At 42.2% G+C, this 25880-nt stretch overlaps 1 protein-coding gene across 5 annotated transcripts in view; it reads left to right on the forward strand.

Annotated features, from left to right (window-relative positions):
- ARHGEF12 (Rho guanine nucleotide exchange factor 12) overlaps nt 1-21167 on the forward strand; it is a 151041-nt gene extending 129874 nt beyond the window's left edge. For all 5 annotated transcript variants that reach the window (XM_030333251.1, XM_030333252.1, XM_030333249.1 and 2 more), the window contains 14 exons: nt 568-693; nt 2318-2432; nt 3792-3892; nt 7367-7444; nt 8557-8632; nt 9376-9543; nt 10617-10704; nt 11201-11287; nt 11421-11500; nt 11800-12033; nt 13629-14096; nt 14892-15208; nt 16481-16550; nt 17163-21167. In XM_030333251.1, coding sequence (XP_030189111.1) covers nt 568-693; nt 2318-2432; nt 3792-3892; nt 7367-7444; nt 8557-8632; nt 9376-9543; nt 10617-10704; nt 11201-11287; nt 11421-11500; nt 11800-12033; nt 13629-14096; nt 14892-15208; nt 16481-16550; nt 17163-17173 — 2019 coding nt within the window. In that variant the 3' untranslated portion in view covers nt 17174-21167. The remainder of the gene's footprint in view (nt 1-567; nt 694-2317; nt 2433-3791; nt 3893-7366; nt 7445-8556; nt 8633-9375; nt 9544-10616; nt 10705-11200; nt 11288-11420; nt 11501-11799; nt 12034-13628; nt 14097-14891; nt 15209-16480; nt 16551-17162) is intronic.
- Nucleotides 21168-25880: the final 4713 nt, after the last annotated feature.

Genomic DNA, 25880 nt, shown 5'->3' on the forward strand with positions numbered 1-25880 from the left:
TGTAATTTTTGGCAGAAGAGGTTCATAGACTCATGGGACCCTCCCCAGAGAGGTTGAAGGCATGGACCTCTACCCTCCGTGTGGATGAAGCAGCAGCGTTTCAGTTTTATTGTGACCGGAAAACTGATGACTTGTTCTGGGTTTTCATAAAAAGCCAGAGCCCACAGCTTTTCTTCCTAGAGCAGTTAGCAATTTTTGTGAAGGGGGTCCGCTTATAAGAAAATCAAGTTTTAATCTCAGTCTTTAAGTGTTTTGTGTCTTACGTTTCCCAAGTGTCAATCTTTCTGTTTCATGTCGAAGTGGCGTAAACTGAGCAAGTGATAAGCTGTGGTAGCCTGTGAGCAAGAAAACATTGGAACGTGGTCAGAAAAGGTCTGGCTGTATCAGGGTCGGACCTGTGTAACGGAAAAGCATTGATAGCGCACAGACATATGTAGATTTCCGTTTCTTGTCTTTTGAGAGTAATTAGTGGGACGTGGAAAGAATCGTGGTTGTCTCTCATTTTGCCTGGCCTGAGATGGGCTCCATATGCCGTTCTCTACTGTGTTCTTTGCATTCCCGGCACAGTTCAGCGGACCAGGGGAGGAGAAGTTGAAACACGCTGCTGCCACCTTTTGCAGTAACCAACCTTTTGCCCTGGAAATGATCAAGTCTCGTCAGAAAAAGGATTCCCGATTTCAGACTTTTGTGCAAGTGAGTTGAGTGAGTCATGTAAGGAAAAAAATAATGCAACTTTTTTTTATGGAATATGGAATAAACTGGGGGGAGTCTCAGACCAAGATTTTTAAAAGGATTATGTTAATATTTTTTGCAAGTCCTACATGATCTCTTAAATTATTGGAGAGTATAAAGATGATGTTGGAATGGTAAATAATAAAGAATAATTATCAGTGTTAAAATACTTGACAGAGAAGTCCATATTGCCACGGAGATATTGTCAGGAAGTGTCCCATGTACACCGGTGACATAATACGGTCACAACATGAGAATGGGCTCATAACTAGCCAGGGAAGAGTGTAACCACAGTCATGCTTACAGAGGTGTTGATATTGGTATATATCAAGGGTCAGTAAACTGTGGCCCACGGGCCATATCCAGCCTCTTGCCTGTTTTTATGGAGTTTTATTGGAACACAGTGTAGTAGATTTTTACTGTGGTACAAATTACCACAAACGTAGCAACCTAATGCGAATGTATTATGTCACAGTTTTTGTGGTTTAGGAGTACAGGTGTCATTTAGCTGGGTCCTCTCTTCATGCTTTTTCACCAGACTGAAATGAGAGCATCAACTGGAGCGGCAGGTCTCATCTGAGACTTGGGGTCCTCTTCTAAGCTCCCAGGTTGTTCACAGAATTCATTTCCTTGTAAATGTATAACAGAGACCCCTGTCTTCTTGTCGTCGTTGACTAGAAACTGCTCTTGTCTCCTAGAGAATGCCCATATCTCTGCCCTGCAGCCCCATAGGCAGTTTACAAGATGGTTGTTTCCTTTCTTGCAGGCCAGAAGGATTGTGTCTCTCTGACAGCTTTCTTTTAAGGACTCCTCTGATTAAGCCAGACTTGCCTAGGAGTCACTCTCCTTTTTGATCAATACAAAGTTAACTGGTAGTAATCTAATCATATGAGTGATATCCTATCACATTGACAAGTTCTTTCCACCCTCAAGGGGAGGTGATTATACAGGTGTGCGCCGGAGAATGGGAATCTAGAAGGCCGTCTCAGAACTCTTTACTACACACGGCCATGTTCATTCATTCACATGCTATCTATGACTGCTTTCGTGCTAAAACAGCAGAGTTGAGTACTTGTGACAAAGACTGGATGGCATGCAAAGCCTTAAGTATCTATCATCTGGCACTTTACTCAAAAGTTTGCAGACGCCCTGTTAGAGATGAGCTGGTATATATCCGGGCTGATGATCCATTGTGCCCACTTTGGAATGGCAAATACCAAATCAGCCAACTAACTTTTGGTAGGAATGCCAGTCATAGGAAAATGTAGCTAGATTTTCTGAATATGTAAAGATAAAACTTTTATCACAAACAAGCAGTTCTTAGAGTTGATTATGGATATTCTCAGTTTTTGCTTAAACAGGTAAGAAAGAAGCCATTGGCTTAGTGATAAAGGCTCCCCTCCCCCATTACGTCAATAAAGGAGAAAGCCAGAAGTACAGTGAGACCGTGTTATACCTTGCCGTGTTTTAAGTCTTGGTTTAATAACCAGAACTGTGATGTTGTAGACACATACATGATGAATATATGGTACATGTTAGGTAACTAATAAGAATCACAAATTCACCTATTTTACTTTAATTTTAGGATGCCGAGAGCAATCCGCTGTGTCGTCGTCTGCAGCTGAAGGATATCATTCCTACCCAAATGCAGAGGCTTACTAAGTACCCTCTTCTGTTAGATAATATTGCTAAATACACAGGTACAGCATTCTCACTGAAATTAAAAAGCCTAGGAACACAACAAAACAAAACAAAAAACCCATGTCCTGCTGAATAATCTCTCACAGAGTCCTGGTGTCCGAGGGTTTGATTTCCAAAGAACATGGCAACATTTCCTAACAAGATTCAGTCCAGTCTTCTTTAGGCTGTTTGATTTAATATGCTCCATTAGTAGCTCTTAACACAGCATTTGGCAAACTATGGATCGTGGGCCAGATCTGGCTCATCCCATATTTTGTAAAAAAGTTTTATTGGAACATACTAGTGTTCATTTGTTGACAAATTGTCTCCGACTCCTTTTGCACCAAACAGAATTGAGTGGTTGTGACAAAGGCCACTTAGCCCCTCAAAGTGTAAAATATTTGTCATCCAGTGCTTTACAGACAAAACGTACACCTGGCGCTTTACAGAGAGCACCAGCCCTTCCTCTAGTATACATCATATTTGCTTTGAAGAAGGCGTATCCTGGGCAAAGAAATTCTGTGTATCTAACACGTACCTCCATGAAGCCCCAGCAGTGCGCTGTAACCCCAGCTCTCCTGTTTAAAAACAGGAGGTTAGTGTGAGTTTCTGAGTTGAGCTTTTAGGCTCTTACACGTAGTTCTCATTAATAATTTTATGCAAACTATTTCCTGTACCTGAAAACTTGGAAATACTCATGCACGTTCATTTGTGAACACACCTGTTCCAGATAGGTGGGCCGTTGTTCTGAGGGTTGTTGTCTTAAATATTCTGGTTTTGTCATTCTTTACATTGTAGGCCTCAATGTAATCTCAACACATTTTGGTGAATTTTATCTTCTTTTAATGATAAAATGTTGTAATCTGTTTTCTTTCCTTAAATATATTCTCAAATTCAAAGAAACGTCTTCTGCAGTTATTTTGAATTCAGTGTTACCGTTAAACAGTTATTGCTGAACAGGTTCCCTGGACATAATCACATAGGCTGTGCCCTCAGGGGAGATTCCAGGGGGAGAAGGGGTCCCACATGTATAGCTTACAGCATGAATGAGACCCACCCCCTGGAGTATGTAACATGGTGGGGCTGACACTAATGCACAGCTCCTTGAATTTGGGCTTAATTTGGGCTTATTTGTCCTAAGACATCTCACCTGCCCAAAGGCTATCTGAATTGAGATTCTGCTGTAGATTTTGGCCTGATATAAAAATATTCAAACTCTTCATACATACATATATACATATGTGTGTGTGTGTATATATATATGTATACATATATATGTACATATATATGTGTGTGTATATATACATATATATATGTAAAATGTATGTTCTTTTCTGACTTCCTTTATCTTACATTTTGGATTTTTCTTCTATACTTAGAATGGCCAATGGAAAGGGAGAAGGTGAAGAAAGCTGCAGATCACTGTCGTCAGATCTTAAACTATGTAAATCAGGCTGTCAAGGAGGCAGAAAATAAGCAGGTAAGAAGGGAAAAACAAGAAGATATAGGATGACATAGGGAGAGTATTAAATTAGTGTTACCTGGGATCTGTGAAATAATAATTGAAATTATCATGACATAATTGACAGGTGGAGCATTTGTTGGCTATTCATGTAGTAGGTGGGTCCGGTTCAGTCTGTGGTAGAGCATCAGTTTTGTATTTGGCTTTCTTGAGCATCTGTAGTTGTTGGGTCTTTCATTTATGTGTTCATTCAACAAATATTTCTAGAGCACCTGTATCCTGAGTGTATGCTGAGTATAGGGTATAGAGTGCTGAAGTAAATAAGTCAAGTAAGTGCCCACATTGAGTGCAGTTTCTGGCAGGAGAAGAAGGTACTGAGAAGATTGTGGTGCAAGTATTTTATGTAATAGCTGCTATGAAGGAGACTTTGGAGTGCTAGGAGTGTATAGCTTAGTGCTGGGGTACAGGGAGAGCCTGGTTTGAGGGTGTTGGGTGGTAGCCATCAGAGAAGGCTTCTTTGAGGAGGTGACATTTAAGCCAAGCCCTGAAGAATAAGTGGAAATCAACCAAAAGAATATGGAAGGGGGCATCCTTACAAGTAGAGGGAGCAGCATGTGCAAAAAGTCCTGGGGTAAAGAGGAAGCATGGTCTGTCCGAGGAACTGAAAGATTAGGTTAGTGTGGATCATGCCTAAAAAGTGAAGCCGGAGTGCTAACAGAAGGATGCACAGTAGGCCAGGACCAAGTCACACGGGGCCCTGTAGACCATGTTTAGATTCTGATTTTGAGAGCAGTAGGAATTCATTACAGACATTTATAAGAAGAGTGACGTGTTCACATTTTACACTTTGTAAGTATCACTCGTACTGGTCCGTGGCGGAGGGGTGGAAGGGGGCAGGGAGGAGATGAAGGAGCTCAGTCTGTTGCAGCAGTTCAGGACAGGTAGTGGCGGCTCGAGAGGTACAAGAGTTGGAGAAGTGGAAAGTAAAACTAAGTGGTGACTGATTTAGAGAAGGATTTGAAGGGAGGTGCGATGGCAGGAATAAATCCTAGGTCTCTGGTTTGCACATTTGGGTGGACAGGATGAGTGAAGAAGGCCCCAGATTTGTAGGGAAGATGAGGAGTTCAGTTTGGAATATCAGGTGAAGATGGATAGTGTGCCGTTGGCTATCTGGACCCACCTCTAAGAGGACTGCGCTGAAGATAAAAATGTAAGATTGTGAGTATATATAGAGGTTAATTGAATCCGTGGACCTGGATGTAATTTCTTAGGAACTGAATTATGATGACGGCTCTGTTGGTGAGGCTATAGGAAAACGGGAACTTTCAAATGTGTTGTTTGGAGTGTAAAATGATAAAACTCCAGAGGGCAGTTTGGCAATATGTACCTAAATTAACAATGCATATGTTCATACATCTACCCTTTGACCCAGCAATTTTGTTCCTAGTGATTTACCCAGGGAAAATGAAGATATGTGCCCACAGATTTGTACAGGAGTGTTTATAGCATAAAGCCAATGTGGTGTAGTCATAAACTAGAATAATAAATACCAGCATAAAAAGAAAGGAACCTGCTGATACAACGTGGATGAACCTCACCAGCATGATGCCAAGTGAAAGAGAGCAGATAAGAGCACATATATATAGTTTTATTTATGTGAACTTCTAGAACAGGCTCAACTAATCTGTGGTGGGAAAAAAAGGTCAAAAAAGTGGTTTTTATTGGCGATGCAGGGCCAGATACTAACCAGGAAGAAGGACGAGGGAACATTCTGAACATCACAGGTGATGGCAGTGTTTCATATAGGAGTTTGATTGCACAGGGGCGTACGTGTGTAAAAACTTGTGGAAAGGTACGCTTAAAGTGTGTGCATCTCACAGGTACATTTTACTTCAAAAAAGTAACCGTAGGGGCGCCTGGGCGGCTCATTTGGTTGAGCGTCCAACTCTTGATGTTGGCTCAGGTCAGGATCTCATGGTGGCATCGAGCCCTGCATCGGGCTCTGTGCTGACAGCGTGGAGCTTGCTTGGGATTCTCTCTCTCCCCCTCTCCTTCCTTGCTTATGCTCTCTCTCTTCTCTCAAAATAAATAAATGAACTTAAAAAAATGTTAAAAAAGTAACTATAAATAAATATTGACTCTTGTTAATGATACGCACACTAAAATGTTTAAAGGTAAAGTGTGCTTACATCTGTAAGTTATTTTGGAATGCATTCAAAATGTGTTGTGCCTTGATGGATAGCTAGAGGGATGAACAGACATATAATAAAACAAATACAGCAAATATTAACTGTGGACGTAAGTAATGAGTGTATAGGTGCTCACAATACACATTCAGACTTTTCTGTTCACTTGGACATTTTGTAATCTTGGGGGAAAGTGCACATACGCTTTGACCTAACAGTTGTTCCTTTAGAAATTTATCTTACAGATATATCTACACATGTCCATAAAAATATATGTTTTAAGGCCTTTATATCACAATATTGTTTGTTATAGGAGATGATTGGAAGTAACTTACATGTCCTTCAGTCAGTGTAGTTGGGTAAACTATAGTACGTTCATAGAGCTTAATACCATACGGCCATTTGAAAAGTGAGTTCTTTCTATATGTGCTCATGTGGAACAGTCTCCAAGATACAGTGATGAGTAATACACACACACACACACACACACACACACACACACACGTACACGTACACATGTGTATGTGAATATGTTACCATTTGAGTAATTAATATATTAATATGCTACCATATCTTTTTAAAAAGGATATATACACACACACAGCATGCACAGAGAGAAGCATACTTACATATGCATATAGTCCGTTTGCTTAGAATTTTTCTCGGGGCGCCTGGGTGGCGCAGTCGGTTAAGCGTCCGACTTCAGCCAGGTCACGATCTCGCGGTCCGTGAGTTCGAGCTCCGCGTCGGGCTCTGGGCTGATGGCTCAGAGCCTGGAGCCTGTTTCCGATTCTGTGTCTCCCTCTCTCTCTGCCCCTCGCCCGTTCATGCTCTGTCTCTCTCTGTCCCAAAAATAAATAACCGTTAAAAAAAAAAAAAAAAAAGAATTTTTCTCATAGGCTACCCAAGAATTGGTATCAAGATTGAGGAGGCAAGAGGACAGGATTGGAGTGAGGCTTCGTTTTCATTGTGTGTCTTATATTACTTTTCGGATTTTGTACCACGTACATGATTTACATATTCAGAAAATAGCCACAAGCTAGTTAGAGGTCAGTGAGTTTGGAAAGCAGATTGAACAAGAACAACCAAAGAGGCAAGAGGAAAACTAGGAGGGTGTGATGTCTCCAGAGCCAGCGGAAGGAGGGGGTTGTTTTAAGAATGAGTGAGCTGTCGGTTATGTCCGGTGTTGCAGAGAGCTCTGTAAAATACAGGTAAAAAGATGTCCATTTGGTTTAGGAACAAGTGTCCATTTGGGTCCATTGATACCCAAAGCAGTAACCTTGGCTCCATCTTGTCGTACTCGCAGCGCTTAGAAGACTATCAGCGTCGCCTTGATACCTCCAATCTGAAGTTGTCAGAGTACCCAAATGTGGAAGAGCTCAGGGTGAGAGATTGTCTAATCATAATTTAAAAAATGAAATACAGTTTACTAAAGACCTTGCAGGTAATTAACATCTCTGTGGGAACATCCATCACCTGAAGGAGTTCTTGTATCACAGATTGTCTGTATTTATGATTCTGTTCTTCGTTTGCAACATCTGGTCTGCGTGAAGCTTAGTCTTTCATTAGAGGAATCTTTTGTGTAAAACGAACTCTTTGTAAGAGAAATTTGCAGGAGACTAAGGGAACATTAGTAATTTAGTTTTATTTTGTTCTTACAGTCTGAATGAGAGTAGGGCTGTTTACTCTGGGAACTTTCTAGATTATTGAGTAAAACAAGATAATAATTTTTTCATGAACCTCTTCAGAAGCATAAATGTTGAAACCATTACAGGAATGGTAGTAAAATATTTAGTAATTGCCATTTCTGTTACATGGGGCTTTTGTGTTAAGTAACTGCTTAGGATTTTTAATCTTTCTTGGTCTGTTTTACTTGGTGGTGGTTTTTGGCAGATGTATTTGGTGGCTGGTTAATCAGACTTTTATGTCCTATATAACAGCTTATCAAAAAGCAGGCTTAATATGCTTAGCCCCATCTCTTCCAGACAGTGGGATTTTTCTAGGGCTACCTAGACTAAAAGATGATTCTCTTACTAAATTATTAATATTTAGAGCAAGGCTGATCACCGCCTCGACTTTTTTATGAGTACTGTTCTTCCTTAACTTGGTTTGAAACTAGAGTCTGGCACTCGCAGGCCTCCTGCAGATAAGCTAGGCACCCCCCTTATCTAGTTATTCATAGAAAAATGAGGGGATGGGCTGCGAATCCAGTGCTGATCATTTTCATAAGCTGCTGTCATGTGTTTAGTGTGAGATTTGTAAGACAGCACTCCTGAATATTTTCCTGCAAGATGCTTCTTCCCTTTTTAGGAGATTGTATGCAGCTTACTTTAACTTGATCTTTATTCCATGGTCAATAGTTGATAGATCTCGATAATGATACTGAAGGTAAATGGCGTCTTTTATGTGAAGAATTTTTTGAAAAGCGACTGTATGGAATATGATCTCCCTAAGTGTTTGGAAATAATTTGTGTATAATCGTCTTTGTTTTGGCAGAATTTGGATTTAACAAAAAGGAAGATGATTCATGAAGGGCCACTGGTCTGGAAGGTGAATCGGGATAAAACTATTGGTAGGTGTAATGTCTGTCAGTATGGGGGAGAGTGGAAGAAAGAAGAAAATAGTAAAGTTTCCTTATGCCCGAGAGAAGAGATGACCGTTGACAGTTTTCAGCTGCAGCAGTGAGCAGTGCTGCTCTCGTATTTTTGCAGATCTGCTTATGCTGTGTTGTTATATGTGAAGTGCATTACATATTCATTTGGGGTGAAGCAGAGGTTTGTCAAGATTCTGCCCTGTCTCCATCATTCTTGTATTCTAATGAGCTTTCCAATAAGCTTTCTTTAAACTGCTCCAGTTCAAACTGTCTGTGGTGAGAAACCGTAGTGGTTTTTTTTTCCTCATCAGTCACAGATTGGCATGTGTGTCAATACAATATAAAAATTAATATTATTATTATTTTAAAGTTTATTTATCTTGAGAGAGACAGAGAGAGTACAAGCAGGGGAGGAGCAGAGGAAGAGAGAGAATCTGAAGTGGGCTCTGGGCCATTAGCACAGAGCCCGATGTGGGGCTCGAACTCATGAAACCGTGAGACTGTGACCTGAGCCAAAATCAAGAATCGGATGGTTAACCGACTGAGCCACTCAGGCACCCCTAAAAATAAAACTAAAAAAGGCAATAGCAAGTTAATTTTTAACATGTATTAGACTGTATTAGATTTAACAGAAATAAATTTTCTGTGTCAAATTGTTAAAAAGTTTATAAACCACATCTCAGTATCTGCACTCATCCCCTTCTCTATGTTTTTGTTTCTAGATCTGTACACGTTGCTGCTGGAAGACATTCTTGTATTGTTACAAAAACAGGATGACAGACTGGTGTTACGATGTCATAGTAAGATTCTGGCATCTACAGCTGATAGCAAACACACGTTTAGCCCTGTCATTAAGTTGAATACAGTGTTGGTTCGACAAGTGGCAACAGGCAAGTATGTCTGCAGAGTGACAGGAAGCTTAGGGTTCATGATACAGTTACAGGAGATGTTCGGTATTGTTTAAGTAGCCCAACTGGTATAGAGTTTTGGTTTTTTAATGTTCTTAGACAAATGAAATTTATTTACTGGGGAGAAAGTACGAATTTGTGCCCCCAAATTATTTGGGATGCCTAGATTCTCTGAGCAATTTTCTGCACACTACTTTGATCTTTATTCTGTGTTCAAATCATTGATTGACACCAGTGAAGATGGAGAATTGAGAGGTAATCCCAACGAAAAGGCTTTCATGAGAGTGGTGTATTTTTTGATTTGTGAAAAAAGTGCAAACAAACAAAAATGAAGAGATGGGTTTAGTTTGGGGTACTTGAAATCCGTTTAAGTCAGCAAGTTATATGTTAACTGTACCAACAATGAGATCCCTTTTAAAACTTGTTCGTTCCGCAATGACAAGAAAAATTGGTGACCTCTTTTCTCCAACATCTAGCTGTTTAGCAAAAGGGCAATTCAAAATAAGTGCAAAAAAGTCAGTTCAGGGGCGCCTGGGTGGCGCAGTCGGTTAAGCGTCCGACTTCAGCCAGGTCACGATCTCGCGGTCCGTGAGTTCGAGCCCCCGCGTCAGGCTCTGGGCTGATGGCTCAGAGCCTGGAGCCTGTTTCCGATTCTGTGTCTCCCTCTCTCTCTGCCCCTCCCCCGTTCATGCTCTGTCTCTCTCTGTCCCCAAAATAAATAAACGTTGAAAAAAAAAAAAATTAAAAAAAGTCAGTTCAGTAATTTAGATATATTGACACCTCTTGTTTCTAATAAGTGACTGTGGAATCAGTGCTGGTTTTTATAGTCTTTGTTTTATTGACATATGATATATACAGCATCCTCTACGGTAAGTCGCACAAAATTGTAACGTGTAGCTTAACAATTTTTTACAGGGTGAACATGTTTAAAAGTGAACACATTAACCTTTACCTAGATTAAGATGCAGAATAAATCAGGACACTAGAAGCATCCTTCATGGCCCCTATAGGTCACGGTCATGTCGTCAGAGTGATTTTTGTCTTGTTTCTTCCAGATAACAAAGCTTTGTTTGTCATCTCCATGTCGGACAATGGGGCCCAAATTTATGAACTGGTGGCACAGACAGTTTCTGAAAAGACTGTGTATGTATTAGATATAGCTACCTTACCCTAATGGTTTTTATTGTCCTGAATATAATATTCTATAAACTTCATTTTTGTAATTGTAGTTTGACAACCGAAAACTATATGGAAAGAAGCTCTTCCTCTGTATTCTTTTAGAGATATTTTTCTAAGAACCTATTCTTTTTTTAGATTGACGTCTCCTATTTTGATTCTATTCTTTTGAAAGTATCTTTTCTGAGGAAAATTTCTCACGAGTGTCATGTGAAGTTTTTAATGGGCAGTGTGTGCATAACGCTGTTTGTTAGGTTTTTCATTAAGGTATAGCATTTTTTATAGTCTGCTTACGTTGCCAAAATAAAAATAACTCTCTGGCAGAAGTCGGGTTTTTTGTTGGATTGGCTTGGCTTGATTTCTGGTTTGTTTGTTTTTGTTGTTACTTCTTTCTGCGTGTATTTAAAGGGCGTTTGTTTTTCCTTTCACTTTTGGATTTTGGAACCTTTTCAAACTTCTGCAGCTGGCAGGACCTTATCTGCCGGATGGCCGCATCAGTGAAGGAACAGTCGGCGAAGCCAATCCCACTGCCCCAGTCACCACCTTGCGAGTGAGTGTGCATTTGCATTGTAGTAGGACTGACTTCGCGTTTTGTCAGGAAGGGAATAGCTAATTCTTACATCGTGTCACAATGATGTTTTGGCAACTCGTGAAGCTGAAGGATGGTTTTCTTTCTTCCATAGAGGAGACAACGATGAAGAAGAACCTCCAAAATTAAAAGTGGAGCATCATAGCATTTCAGTCCCTGGTCTGCAGAGTCCAGGTAAACTGATCTGTTAGGTTTGCCTGGAAGAGTGGAGTCTAAATATTACTAAGACGCAAAGAGCCTTTACGTCTTTTGGACTTTGCAGATTCTCGCATAAGCTGTTTCTTTTAACAAACTTCACTTATGAGCCTTTCGTGTGCCATTTTAACACTGCTCCAAGTGCCGTGTCTTTCACTTAACAGCAGATGATCTCTGTACTCTTGTGGTTATTTTTTCAAGTATTTCCTGAATGCTTCACATTGAAAGTTAAAAGTTTTGCTTAAGATCTATTCTACTTTTTCTGTTCCATTGAACAGACAGAGATTTGGGATTAGAGTCTCCCTTAATATCGTCAAAACCTCAGTCTCATTCACTGGGTGCCTCTGGGAAGTCCGAGGTAGATGATCTGTTTGTGGCTGAGAGACAGTTTGCTAAGGAGCGGCATGCAGATGGGACTCTGCAGGAAGCTGGAGCAAGTTACCAAATCCCAATCCCAGACCCGCACTTGCCTGCCTCAGAAGAACGGTGGGCCTTGGACGCACTAAGGAATTGTAAGTGCTGTTCATAAGTTAACACAGATGTTTGTGAAGTGCCAGAGTGTGTCGTGTACCACGCAGCCATTTAGGGAGAACCCAAGGAAGTTTAAACTCTGACTTTTCCCTTAAAGAATTGTACTATCTCGTTGGGAAGATGATAGAACACTTCCTCCCACCTTTTAAAGTAACCGGTACAGGTTGTTACAGTTGATCTGGTGGTGGTGACCAGAGAGAGATGCATCAGGAAACAAGGGGGATGTGATTATCACCTTGAAGAATGGGCAGGATTCAGATAGGCATGTAGAAAACATGCAGATCAGAATAGTGATAGGGCCAGAGGCACAGAGGCAGAAAACACTTGAGTGTGTTCAGAGACCCACAGGTAGACCCTGTGAGCTCAAGGAGGCAGGGGAGATAAGGTGGGAAAGGTGGAAGGTGGGACGCTGAGGCCAGCTGTTGTGAACCTTGAATACCAGATTGAGTCCTCCGAATTTGAAGGGTGGCACAGCGCAGGGGGGCGCAGTGTGATCTGATCGACACAGGGCTCGATCCCACAACCTTGTGATCATGACGTGAAGTCAAAATCAAGAGTCAGATGCTCAACCCACTGAGCCACCCAGGCACCCTATCGTTTCCTTTTTTTATTTACCAGAGATTACGGGCTCAATTTGAAAACTGGCAAGCTATTTAAGAGGAAGTGACGAGCAGGAAGTTGGGAGTTTTAAGCCTGGAGCTTTGGGGAGAGGATAGAGAAGGAGATGGGTTTGAATGTCAGAGCCATAGGAATTCATCATATCTCTCGGGAAATGAAGGTAGAGCAGGACAGAGGGCCAAAGACTCAGACCTATATGGAGACAGTCTCCCTAAAGAAACAAGATAGAAATTAAGCCAGAGTGAAAAGTACGGAATTGGTCAAGTTCTTTAAAATCTAATTCATTCTAGAGTCTCCTGATTCTGACCGTCAGAATGATTTCTGATGGTTTGACTAACACTGTCCCACTAGTAAGGTCATTTTTAAAAAACTAATAAATATGTTCTTATCCTTTGAAACTATACATGCTGCCAAATCATTGAAATTAAATTTTATTATAAGGCAACTTTATTTTCTTCACCATGTAAGGAGATTCTTTGGATTATTATAAAATGATAAAATAAATGTTCTGTGTGTCTAATAAAATTAGAAAAAATAACACCTGTGTATACAGTGTCGGCTTCTGGAAAAAGCAAAACTTTCAGGGCTTCTTTTCTAGCATAACACAGCTTTTTAACATCTTTTTAAAAAGTACTTTCGGGGTATTATTCAGGTTACATGGAATCAAAAATAGACAAAGGCATGGTATTAGTTAGCTGTTCTGAACAGGAGTATCTCCTCATTCAGAAGGCTTACTTACATCTTTTCAAGTCTTGTTTGATATTAAATCTTTTCTAGATGGTGCTTTATCTCATTTTTCAATACAAAACAAAAAAAATGATGGTATGAAATTAATATTTTGACTCTACTAAAAAGATACTTTTTGAAATAATTGGTAGTTCCGCAGACGAATTTAATTCTGGCAGTCTGAGGCTATTGTTGTGAATGTGTGTTTTCTCCTCCCTCCTAAATCTTTCAGTGGGCTTGTTGAAGCAGTTGCTTGTACAACAGCTGGGTTTGGCTGAGAAGAGCACTCAGGAAGACTGGTCACGTTTCCTGAGATACGGAACAGCGTCTTCCGGGGTGCAGACAGACAGTGTAACCCAGAACTCTGAAAATAGTAAGGCCTGTCCTCCTGGTGAAGGACAGGTGTCCTTTAGAACTGAAAGTGGTGACATTTCCACTTGTTACAGTCCACGGACTTCAACTGAATCTTCTGCTCCACGAGATTCAGTGGTACTGGCATTCCAAGATAGCCAGGCAAGTAACATTTTAGTAATGGACCACATGATTATGACCCCAGAGATGCCTCCTGCAGAGCCAGAAGGGAGTCTTGATGAGAGTGGAGAGCACTTTTTTGATGCCCGGGAAGCACATAGTGATGATAATCCATCAGAAGGTGATGGAGTGGTTAAGAAGGAAGAGGATGTTAATTTGCGCATCTCAGGCAAGTTTCTTTCACATTTAAACTTTGATTTTGATGGTCATTAACTGTGCCGTGTGCTGTGCTGAGATGGATGTTTGGGTATCTACGCATTCTCGTGTGTGTGTGTGTGTGTGTGTGTGTGTGTGTGTGTGTGTATAGCGTTTATCTTTCATGCAGTAAATGATGACTGAATCTGCTCTATGCCAGACCCCATCGTAGGTGCTGGGAGATACGGCATTGATAACACAGAAAAATCCACTATTCTTGGGAAGCTTGAGTACTAGGAGAGGAAAGAATAATGGTAACTGAGTAAACAGATGTCAGACAGTAAGAAGAATTAGGAGGAAAAATAAGTCAGAGGCGGCAGAGATTGATAGGGCAGTCGGCAACCAGGGTCGGGGTGCAGAGGACTCTAGCAGAGAGCGGGGGCACGCAGGCCGCTGGGCAAGAGCAAGCGTCTGGCGGTGGCTAGGTGCAGGGTGAGGGAGAAGGTGGTGCACCATGAGGTACGAGGACTGTTTGGCTAGGGCACTTGTGGGCAGGATCATATGGGGACTTTGCAGTGTGCAGCTTTTGACTTTTAAGACACTAACACGAAGTTTTTTGGAGATTTACCATGAAAGTGTGCTAAGTTTAGCTTCAAGCCAAAGTGCGAAGACCCTGATGTACTTAAAACTGAACTTGAGGATCGGAGAATTAATGGCTTTTCTCCATCTTTAGTGGCTTTGAAAGTTGTCAGCATATCCCCTCGTCTCTGTTTTTTGATGCGAGGATGGCGGCACCAAGCTCATCGAGCTCTTCTGTCTCTGTCAATAGGAAACTATTTGATCCTTGACGGCTACGATGCGGTGCAGGAGAGCTCCACAGATGAGGAGGTTGCTTCCTCACTCCCCCCACCGCCCACGACAGGCGCCCCCCCCACGGACTCTGCCGGCCAGCAGCAGCATTCTCCCCAGAACGCCCATTCTGATGGGGCGCTCTCACCGTTCACCCCAGAATTCCTGGTCCAGCAGCGCTGGGGAGCTATGGAGGATTCCTGTTTTGAGATCCAGAGTCCCCCGTCTTGTGCAGACTCACAAAGCCAGATCATGGAGTACATTCGTAAGATCGAGGCTGACCTTGAACACTTAAAGGTACCTCAGATGTCCGTGTCCTCGTGGCTGGGGTAAAGAAACATACCTAACAGAGAGGACGTACAGAACAACTGACATGCTGATGTCAGTAAGCTTGTTCAGGTTCTAGATTTGCTGTTTTCTTTGACCAGTATCCATGAACAGACCTGGATAAAAAGCCGAAATCAGCACTGTTTATCTGGTTGCAGATCACAAAAACAGGAAAAGGTTGTAGCACCGTAGACAGCGTGTTTGTTTGGGTTTCTAAGTTTAAGAACCCAAATATATTTGGGATGACTGGCTGGCCTCCATGAGAAAATGTGAATAGCAAGCTGACGGAGGTGGGGTTTGTGTCGTTACGAATCTAGGCTAGAAAATGCTTTCACTTATTAATTACCTGCAAATCGTTAGGTGATGTCAGTAGTTTCCCAGCCGCTTTGACACATAGACATTGGCTCCAATGGCTCCCATAATCTGAAAACCTGGACATGAGTGGATTTTTGTGAGTTGGTAGTTGAAGCTGTCACCGTATGGGCCACTATTTCAGAACTGACTTAGGTGGTAATTTCCGAGAAAAGGACTTTATCTTAAAGTTTGTCATCAGTAGATACAAATGCTAGAGCCCAAACATTTTTTCATTACTTTGCAGACAGTATTAAAAGTGATCTTAGCCTTTTAGCTAAAGACTGGTCTTCCTTTTTTCTTTTCTTTATTTACACACACAAAATTTTTTTGTGTTTATTTATTCTAGAGAGAGAGAAAGAGACACAGAGTGTGAGTTGGGGAGGGGCAGAGGGAGGAGACACGGAATCCGAAGCAGGCTCCAGGCTCTGAGCGATCAGCACACAGCCTGATGCGGGGCTTGAACCCACGAACCGCAAGATCATGACCTGAGCTGAAGTCAGACGCTCAACCGACTGAGCCACCCATCTTAGTTTTTCTTTTAACCTCACTTGGTCGGTGTTCCCCTCATCCCAGAGCTGATGAGATGTCTCCTAGGCCGTTGTGGGCAGATTGGCTCTGCCACCGTTCATATCACCTATGGGACCATTTTCAGGGTGACTCTAGGGGTGGGAGAATCACCTTTACACGAGAAGGTTTTAAGTTATTCACTCAAGGGAGAATCTTTTTACAGGAATGAGGTTTCCTCTTCTTCCCCACTAACAAAATTGTTAACGACATTAATGTGGACATTTAGAGGCATGTACCAGTAATATGCAAAAGCTTTCTTTCCTGTTTTCATAAAGAAAGATTAGGATGTTCAAATGAAAACCTATGGGTTTTATTTTACAGAAGGTGGAGGAAAGTTACAACATTCTTTGCCAAAGGCTGGCTGGATCAGCCCTCACAGACAAGCACTCAGGTATGTGACAATTGTGGACTCCAGACTCTAGAATCATTCTGCCTGAACAGTACATCGGGTGAAATGATTTATTATTCTTTAAAGTGGAAGCCTTCTGAGATTCCATTTCTCTCCTGTCTTTAAAAAACTGCTTGTTTCCAAACATCATCTATCAGGCAGAGGCTGCCATTTGCTGACTGTGCTCTTCCTCTTGTGAGAGGAGCCGCGGCCATCAGTTTCTGTGCAGTCCCTCCCCACCGCACACTCCCCCGTTCCCCCGCCCCCGTCTTTCTTCACCTTTACAGAAGCAGAAAGCAGGGCGGTGGGAAGCCTGGGCAATCCTAGGTTCCTTAGAGATCTGCCAGTGCTGCTGCCAGGGGGCTTGGTGCTCCTCGGGCCTGGCTGTACTCCGGTGTCTGTCCCGACAGCCAGAGCGGTGTCTCCCCGCGACCGCAAATGGATCTGTGCTCGGTGACGCGATTTGTACCCATCTGCTTACGTGCTTTCGAATGAGGCTGTTCTGATCCAGTGAACAAAAGACCCAGCCATGCCCTCAGACCTCACCTCTCGGTATTCTCTGAGTGTTCATTTGTTCTTTTTAATTGGATCTCCGCATGTCTTTATTCTTCCCAGATAAAAGTTAGAGCCGCGTGTCCTGGAGGTGACTGAAGGTTGTTGGATTTTGAGCGTCGGCCTTGTATCACCCATCCTGGCTCCACCGTGGGTGCAGAGAAGAGTGTGTCCCAGAGGGTCTGCCTGTGAACCACCCCCTTCCCCCCCCCCCCCCCCGGGGCAGCCATGTGCCCGGGCGGCGCCCAGAGCGGGACTAGTTCTTCACAGTCTGGCAGCTGCACTGGTCTGTCAGTGAGGGAGTATTCGTTCTCTCACTCTGCTCTCCTCACTATCGGAAATTCATTTTGATTCACAACAGAAACCAAATGTATAGAGCTTTGGGTGTAGGATATGAAATTTTACTTAGACTTAAGAAAAAGAGAAAATCAGATGTATTTATTTGACTTCATTCCGTATTTGAAAGCACATTTTAATTTTTATTTTGCCATGTTTTGTTTTGAGTAGTGAGAGTTTTAGCCCTTTGTATTTAGTACACCCAAGGGTCAGTTGCTCCTGAAGCCAAGAGTTCAGGATAAGGTGTTAGGAGGTTGCGTAGAGAGGTGAAGGAGAGGGGGAAGTAAGCAGGGGGAGCAAGGAGCATCTAGCTTCCACTAAACTGTATTCCATGCCCTCTGCTGCCCAGTGGGCATCGTCTTTGAGGGTCACCTCAAAGGCATAGTATGCCCGTGGCTCCGCTCCTGTGTGCGGAGGACTTGAGCCGTGTGCTACCCAGATGGGCAGAGAGCTAGGTGGGCTTCCTCCCACGTGAGGCGAGCACCTCTTCTCTGTAGCCGGGATCAACCCCCAATTAACAGAAATCCTCAGTGTACTAAAGAGCAGGCACTTGAAAATGGGTGTGTTCTTCTTGTCTTCTTTCTATCGAGGGTAGGGATTTGGGAGGGAGAGGAAAGCAAATTTTATTTTCTTGGCTATAAATTTGCTATTCTTGGTATTGTTTCATTTTTATAATTATACATTAGACTTCGGCACTTGTGTAAATTATCCCTGCAGGTTGAGCGGGAAGTAAAAACAAACAAATGGAGATGCTTCAGATGGTGGCAGGGGTGGGGGTGCTGAGGAAGGGGGGGATGGGAGCGGGGAAAAGAGTTTGGGAAGGTTATCTAACTGAATCACTACTGAGTTGAACCATGGCTCTCATTAGCCACGGGTACTGCTGAATATAAGGCCAGTAAAATTTTAGTACCTGGAGGTTTGACTCTTAATATTAATTTTGCACTGATGGGTGCCAAAGGGCTCTCTGAGTTCAAAGGAGAGCCGCGAGTGGAGTGGAGAGAGATGAGGTGGAGAAGGCAGAGCCGCTCAAACCAGCTCCCGAAGCACTTCCTCTGACTTCGCTGCCGGAGCTTTTTCCACACTGGTGCATGACCGACCTTAAAAGTTGCAGACCAGAGCATACACTGGATACTGTGGGCAAGGGGTTGCTAACTGCCTGCTCTAGAATGAATCGTAGTATTGGCTGCCCCCTGCAGAGGGTAAATGTTTCAGAATTGTAACTTGAGAACTCCTTCGGTGATACTGGCTTTCTGTGGTTTTCTTTGTGCATCGGGTATATGTGTTTTGGAGTATTTTTGCCAACTAAAGCTAAATCATGGGTCAAGTCTTCAAATTCTGTTACTACATAAAGAGTACCTCCACTGCTCATTTCAGTAGTGCCCTCTGAACTCTGTGGGTAATCAGGAAGTAATTTTACTCTTCCCCCGCACTCTCATCGCAAGCGGTAAGGATTCCCTACTGCTTTTGTAAACACCACTACAATTTAACAAGCTCATCTAAGTCCGGATTCCTATTTCCTGCCTTTTTCAAATCTGACCTATGTTTTGAAGTAGACCAATTTGGACTGTTGGACCTCATCTATAAGTTAGAATTCTATTTTGAGTCGTAGACCAAGTGTCAATTAAATCTGAGTGGGCTTAAAAATTTTAGAGGCAGAAGCTAGCAAGGGAAGCTTGGGACTTGAACTTTCTGTATCTCTTAAGAGAAGCGAGTGGAAAAGCCAAATGATCATGTAGTGCTGCTGGAGATGACGTAGTCACTCGTAACCAAAAGGGCAACACGCCCGTGGCCACCTGACACCGGGGTCATCAGCTGGCATTTAATCTGGAGAAAGGGAACTGTAAATGGAACTTTTATCTTAAATTCAGACAGTACAGCGTAATCCCATAATTCCCTAGCACTCAAGAAGCTTTGTAGGTCAACAGCGTTTGGGTTTCTCTTCTAGCTCAGCCAGTGTGTCTCGCCCTTAACAACTATTGGCTTTGCTTTTCCTGCAGTTGAAGCTCTCCTTGGAACAGGGCTAACTGGAAAAATACTTTGACCGTAGCTCTAGTACTTCCAAATAAACTCATATCTGGATTTTTAAATGAAGCCCCAAGACAAAGTCTGAGTCTGAAAAGATTCCACAATTTTGAGTGTGTTCTTTTTATCCTCCCAGCCTACCTTCCTCCCGCCTCCTTCCCAGCATTGCCTCCTACACCTTCCATTTTTTTGGCCGTTATAATCACAGCCATTTTACTTTGATACCATATCTGCCTTTCAGGACAATGGAATTAGATATTCCTAGTGTCTTTGAGCGACAGTGGTCCCCAGCGAAGCTGTTTTCTCCCAGGTTACCTGACTAGAAGCTGGAATCAAGGGTGGTGAACACAGCAACCTTCCCAGAGCAGGAGGGCTGGGCTTTAGCCATCCAAGTGACCCGCTGTGACCCTGTGCTCTCTCTTGTGGGCCTGATGGCTCCTTTGCTATTAAGTGGCAAATTACATTTGGAGTGTCTCCTTCCTTTTCAGAGAACAGAGTTAATCAAGGCAAATCAGCAAGCCCCCAAAGTGCTATAATTTAAAATCATGATTACATACTTTAAAATCAGCCAACTTGGACTGCTTGAGTTATCTTGGCTTTTAGAACCTAAACTGTAACCATTCTATCGTACCGTAAGAAGGTGCATTTCATTAGTTTTCTGGCTTCCCATTCCCCAAAACAACTTCTAACCACTGTTTCAGACAGTTTTTATTTGTTTTTTTGGAGGCAAGAGGGGGAACCTAATGTGAGAGTAAAGGAGAAAAGCTTATTTTTTCTTCTTTTTAGAAGCTAGAGAAGATAATTAAGGCTTCCTGTGAGTTGTCTTTTACTTGTATACTTTTTTTTTTCTTTTGATGTTGGTAAATTTGGTGTATTATATGGAGCTTCTCTATTTCAAACTGGAAACTGTCTTCTCTGAAGGTGGTGTATGATGTTATTTTGAACTGCTAGAGCTTTGGTCAATATTTCCTTCTGTATACGTCACAGAGGGCACCATTGAGAATTGTGTACAGAGGACCTCAGAATACAAAATTGTCAGGACCGTGTAGTCATCTTTCTGCTGGCTGGTTTCTTCCCCCTCCTGTTACAATTTTTGTTTTAAATCATGGGGGTTTTTTCGTTCTTGTTTGTTTTGTTTGTTTTCTGACCCACCCCTTTCGTTGATCTGCAAAATAGTTCCTTCTTCGAGAAAAGAGTTTCTTTTGCCTCGTTCCGTATGCCTTCCCCACTGGTACTGATGGTTTTGATAATAAATTGGTGGAAGAACAACGTACCTCGTAGAAGGAAGCCCTGTCTGCCATTTCCAGGTGCCAATGGCTAAGCAGATGTACTGCAAAAGTGGTGACTGTAATGTGCACACTATTGGTTATTTTTAATAAGCCTCTTCCTACTAGAACATTTTATTTTCCTTGTTCACCATACAATCATGTACTCTTTAACAGAAATTACTTTTAAAAAAATCTGGAACTATCTTTAAAAGAACTTTATTAATAATCATGTATTTTTACTGATCACATTTTGAAATGCCTAAAAGACTTTATTGTTCTAATTATCCAGATGTACCTTTGTAAAATAGCTCTTTTATGAATTAGCTGATAAGGCTGTATGTTTCTGGAACAAAATATTGGTCATCTAAAAACTTTCTGTTTTCTGGGGTCTGGGAAAATAGAAAATGAGAGTTCAAATATTAAATATGCTTAAAGGAACCAAGTATGTGGCTTTTTATTTATGTTCTTCTTGGTTTGTCTTCTCCGAGTTGCATTAGAAAAGTTGAGGCCCCAAGGAGGCCTTCATTCATCTTACTGGCAAGTGACTGTCGAGCAGCTTCCTGCTTGTTAGAGCGTCTTTACTAGCCGGACGAGCCAGCTCGTCTCTGTGATGGGCCAGCGTCCGTGAGGACACCGACGGCGGGTGTTGCCGCAGCGTCCGGGGCGGTGCTTTTGCTCTCTAACAGCTTCATTGAGACATAATTCACATTTCGCACGGTTCACTCATTTAATGTGTACAGTTCGATGATTTTTGGTATGTATTTTTTAAATTGTAAAACATATGTAACATAAAATTTGTCATCTTAACCATCTTTTAAGTGTATAAATCGGTGGGATTAATGGGGCAGCTTTTATGGTTCACTTGAAAATGACTTTGGTTTAATGCCACCCTAAATGAAAATATGATGTCTTTATTACCATTCTTATCCCCAGTGCTGGACTTCCTAAAGTAGCAATATTTCTATGCTTTTATGGACCCCGTTTCAACTTTTGGGCTTTTTGGTATGTTGGTTTTGACACAGAGGTATCATTCGACTTATTCTTGGGATGATATTTTAGTTTTCAGTCATTCGGGGGCACATTTGGCTGATAGATCTAATAAGCGTGACAAAAAATGCTCAGTATTTTGTAGGATTTTTTAGTTAAGCTTTCTAAAACTGAAGAATACGCAAATGTACTTTGCAGAAATGAACCTGTTTGTGCTTGTGGCTGTGTTTATGAGCATAACCGGTAGGGAAACGCATGCCTGTTCCATCCCCACTCCTGGATGGCCATCTTCTAAGAAGAGTGGCAAAAATAAAATACTGTCGTTGCATATGAGCAGTTGCTTTCACTTTTTGCTGTCCTCTTCCAAGCTAAATGACTGGCTCACCGAAAGTTTAATACCACTTTGAAAGATAAGAGGGTCTATCTGGATGAATAGTTGCTTTTCAGTTGGACTTGATGGCTTCCTACTATGACGAATGTCCTAAAATATTACAGGTAAATAGCTAGATGTAGGTGTTGCCCATCTCTTTCTCTAACGTCAAGTGTAATTTGTATTATGACCTGCAAGCCCTTGCCTGATCTTAGCCGTCAGGGAGCGGGTTTGTTCTGCCACCTGTTATTAGGGAGACACCATCATTCCCTGAGCGTCAGCCGAGGCCTTGATGTGAGATCATTTAAGGTAGGTAGAGCTCTCTTTCTGTCCCAGTCTTTCCCCCTTATTTGCTTAGGGTGCTTTGGTGCCTACCTATAACTTAAGGCTTCCTTTATAGCATTTTATTCCAGGGGATCTCTTTCTTTGTACGTGTGACCATGGGGTTGGGGCCACCCAGTCAACATTCTGATCAGTAACAATAATGAGGGTGTATCTTGGTAATTTTTTTAAAGTTTTTGGAGGAGCATCTGTACAGAGAAATTTTTTCTGCCCTCTATTTTAAATAATAAAGGGCAGCCATTCTCAATCTTTTTTTGGGCAGGGGGAGAGTGAACAGGGGAGAGGGGCAAAAAGAGAGAGAGAGAGAATCTTAATTTAAATTTTTTAAATGTTTATTTTTTGAGAGAGAGAGACAGAGCGTGAGCAGGGGAGGGGCAGAGAGGGAGACACAGAATCCAAAGCAGGCTCCAGACTCTGAGCTGTCAGCACAGAGCCTGATGCAGGGCTCCCGGAGGATCTGAAGCGGGCTCCATGCTGACAGCAGCTAGCCTGATGCGGGACTCAGACTCACGAATCGTGAGATCATGACCTGAGCCAAGTCAGACACTCAACCGACTGAGCCACCCAGGCCTCCCTAGTTTTTCAAATGCCTTCAGCCTGTCCTGGTGGAAAACAACCAGATCCCCATTTCTGTTCTTGCATGCAGTCTGGTGTGCCATGTTGTTTTGGTTGAAGACTATGAAGACAATCCGGCTTCACACATCTATTTTAAAAAGGGGAAAAGTATTTTAATAGCTTTCTTCAGATGATTGTGGATCTTCTTGGATACCACACTGAAACTTCTGACAAGTAGTAGTTTCTTAAAAGAGCTGCAGTGTGGAATCTGAAGCCCCATCAGTAACATTTTTGTCCTTTGTTACACTAAAATCCATCAGTCCATTTCATACTTTAAATGGGTGAAGGATGGAATCTTTTACCTATGCATAATTTTGTAATATCCTGTATCAGTAATTTGGGAAACACTGATTTGCCAAATTACGTAGGCCTTCAAATGTTGACCCTTTTTTTTTTTTTTAATGTTTATTTTTGAGAGAGAACATGAGCGGGAGAGGGGCAGAAAAGAGCGAGACACAGAATCAAGAGCAGACTCCAGGCTCTGGGCAGACGGCACAGTGCCCGACCCCGGGCTCCAACCCACGAACCTGAGATCATGATCTGAGCTGAAGTTGGACAGTTAACCGACTGAGCCACCCAGGCGCCCCCGTTTCCTTATATGGTATCCAAAGCTCACATTTATTGACCTCAATGACTGATCTCATCAGAAAGCTTCATGGTGGTGGACACAAATTTCCAAATCAGTAGTTCAGTGAAAATAGTTACGACTCTTTATGTCCCTGAAAGAGTCTCAGGGACTGCCAGGGGTTTGGAGACCATACTTTGAAAACTGATCGTGTGGTGAAAAGACCCTGAACTAAGGCAATCCAGATTCACTTCTGCTTACTTGCTGTGTGACCATAAGCAGGTTCCCTCTAGATTCCATTTCCTCAGCCGTAAATGAGAGCCAGTAATACTTAACGGAGTTGTTGCGAGGAGGGAATGAGAAATTTCCAGGCGTGCGATTGGTGCCTAAAGATGGTGGTGGTGGTGGCGTTTTATTCTAGGAGTTGAATGCGTAAAGCAGGGACGGTGAAAAATGATTAATGAATTTAGAATATGTGAATATCTCTCTTACTAATGCAGCCATATTTCATGTTTTATAATGGTTTCGTATGTCCAAACTCTAGGCTCGTGTGTGTGTGTGTGTGAGAGAGAGAGAGAGAGAGAGAGAGAGAGAGAGAGAAGGCGGAAGGGGAGGAGAGAGTGTATGTTCATTTTTTCAAAATTCGTTGCTAGCCTCTATAATACACTCTTTTAACCTAATTGTCCTTTTAAATGTAAAGAAAGAAAGAAAAAACTTGATTTAGTAAGAACCTTGGTTTTTAAGAAACCTGTATGTTGGATGTGTGCTGCTTTGGTGTTACTGTTATAATGGGGCGGAGTGTGGTTGATAGTCGATGTTCCAGAAACTTCAAAATCATGTGTATGCAATGTGCTAGTACTCCTTGGGTTTATCTTCCAGTTAAAGCTAGATCTTGGCTGTTTTGAAACCTCTTTATTTCCTTAAAATATATGAGCTGCTTATATTTTTTTTTACTTTTTTGTTTATTTTTGAGAGAGAGAGCACAAGTGGGGGAAGGGGCAGAGAGAGAGGGAGACACGGAATCCGAAGCAGGCTCCAGGCTCTGAGCTGTCAGCACAGAGCCCAACTCGGGGCTTGAACCCACGAACCATGAGATCATGACCTGAGCCGAAGTTGGACGCTTGACCGACAGAGCCATCCAGGCGTCCTGTGCTGCTTATGTTTTTAACTAATGGGAAACTGAGTTATATTGTGGTTATTTAATGAGACTTCGTGTTTTATCTTCCTGAAAATGCATATGTTGCCGTATCTACTGTAGTGAAGACCATAAACAATTTTCAAATTCATATGAGTATGAATTTCATATACTTTGAGACCTTTTCTAGAGAACCCAAACCCTGTAGCCCAGACATCGTGGCCTGGAGTCCAATGTGTGGCAGGGTTTCTGGGGTTCCTCCCTGCCTTTTCCAATCCTTAGGGAGAGCCATAATAAGACCAAGGAAGCAAGACCAAACTAAAGTTCTTTCCACTCTCTGCTCTTATATTATGAGTTCATTGTCTAACCTAGAACAAGTCATTTACCCTACCTGGACCTCTGTTTTCTCATCTTACACTGAGGAAGTTAGATGATTGTTCTCTTAGGTCCCTCCAATGCTGATAGTCCTGTGAAATTGATAGCACAGGAACACAGAGGTAGAGCTTAGCTCTCTCGCTGGGTAGTCTCAGGTAAGCTCTAGCCTTTCCTGACCTCATGTGTTTCTCCAAATAAGAATATAATTTTAACGTCACTCACTGAAGTCTGTCCTTAGAAATTTTTTTCTCCCGTTCTTTGGAATCTCTTCTGATAGATGTCTCTAGTTCAGTATTATCTACGGTCTGATGAAGCATTATTTACATTTCTTCTTCTGTCCCAATCTCACTGCCAGTTTGTAAGAATCTTGGGGGCTTTGGTGGAAGCAAATCTGACATTCCTGGTTAGAGGAGACTTTTTGAGCATTGGCTGAGGAGAGACTGACAGATCTTACCTCCGTTCCCACTCGTGTCCTGAGTGATGGCCTCTTCTGAAAGGTTTATGAAATTTGGCAAATTCACAAAAGTTGAGTGCCCGGAACATGAGGTAGCTGGATTGATTATTTAGCAAGCAAATGCACCATCAGAAAAACTGGTCCAGCCAGCAAGAATAAGTCTTAGAGAACTTGGAAGCTTTCATGCAATCAAATGTCTGTGAACTAACAGCTCAAGTGAAAGGAAGAGACACAACAAAACTGTCCCTATGTCTTGCCACCTATTGAAAGTAAAAGCCTCAAATTTTCTCCACTTTTTTTCTTTTCCTTTTA

This window comes from Lynx canadensis, chromosome D1 (assembly GCF_007474595.2).
Source record: "Lynx canadensis isolate LIC74 chromosome D1, mLynCan4.pri.v2, whole genome shotgun sequence".
NCBI lineage: Eukaryota > Metazoa > Chordata > Mammalia > Carnivora > Felidae > Lynx > Lynx canadensis.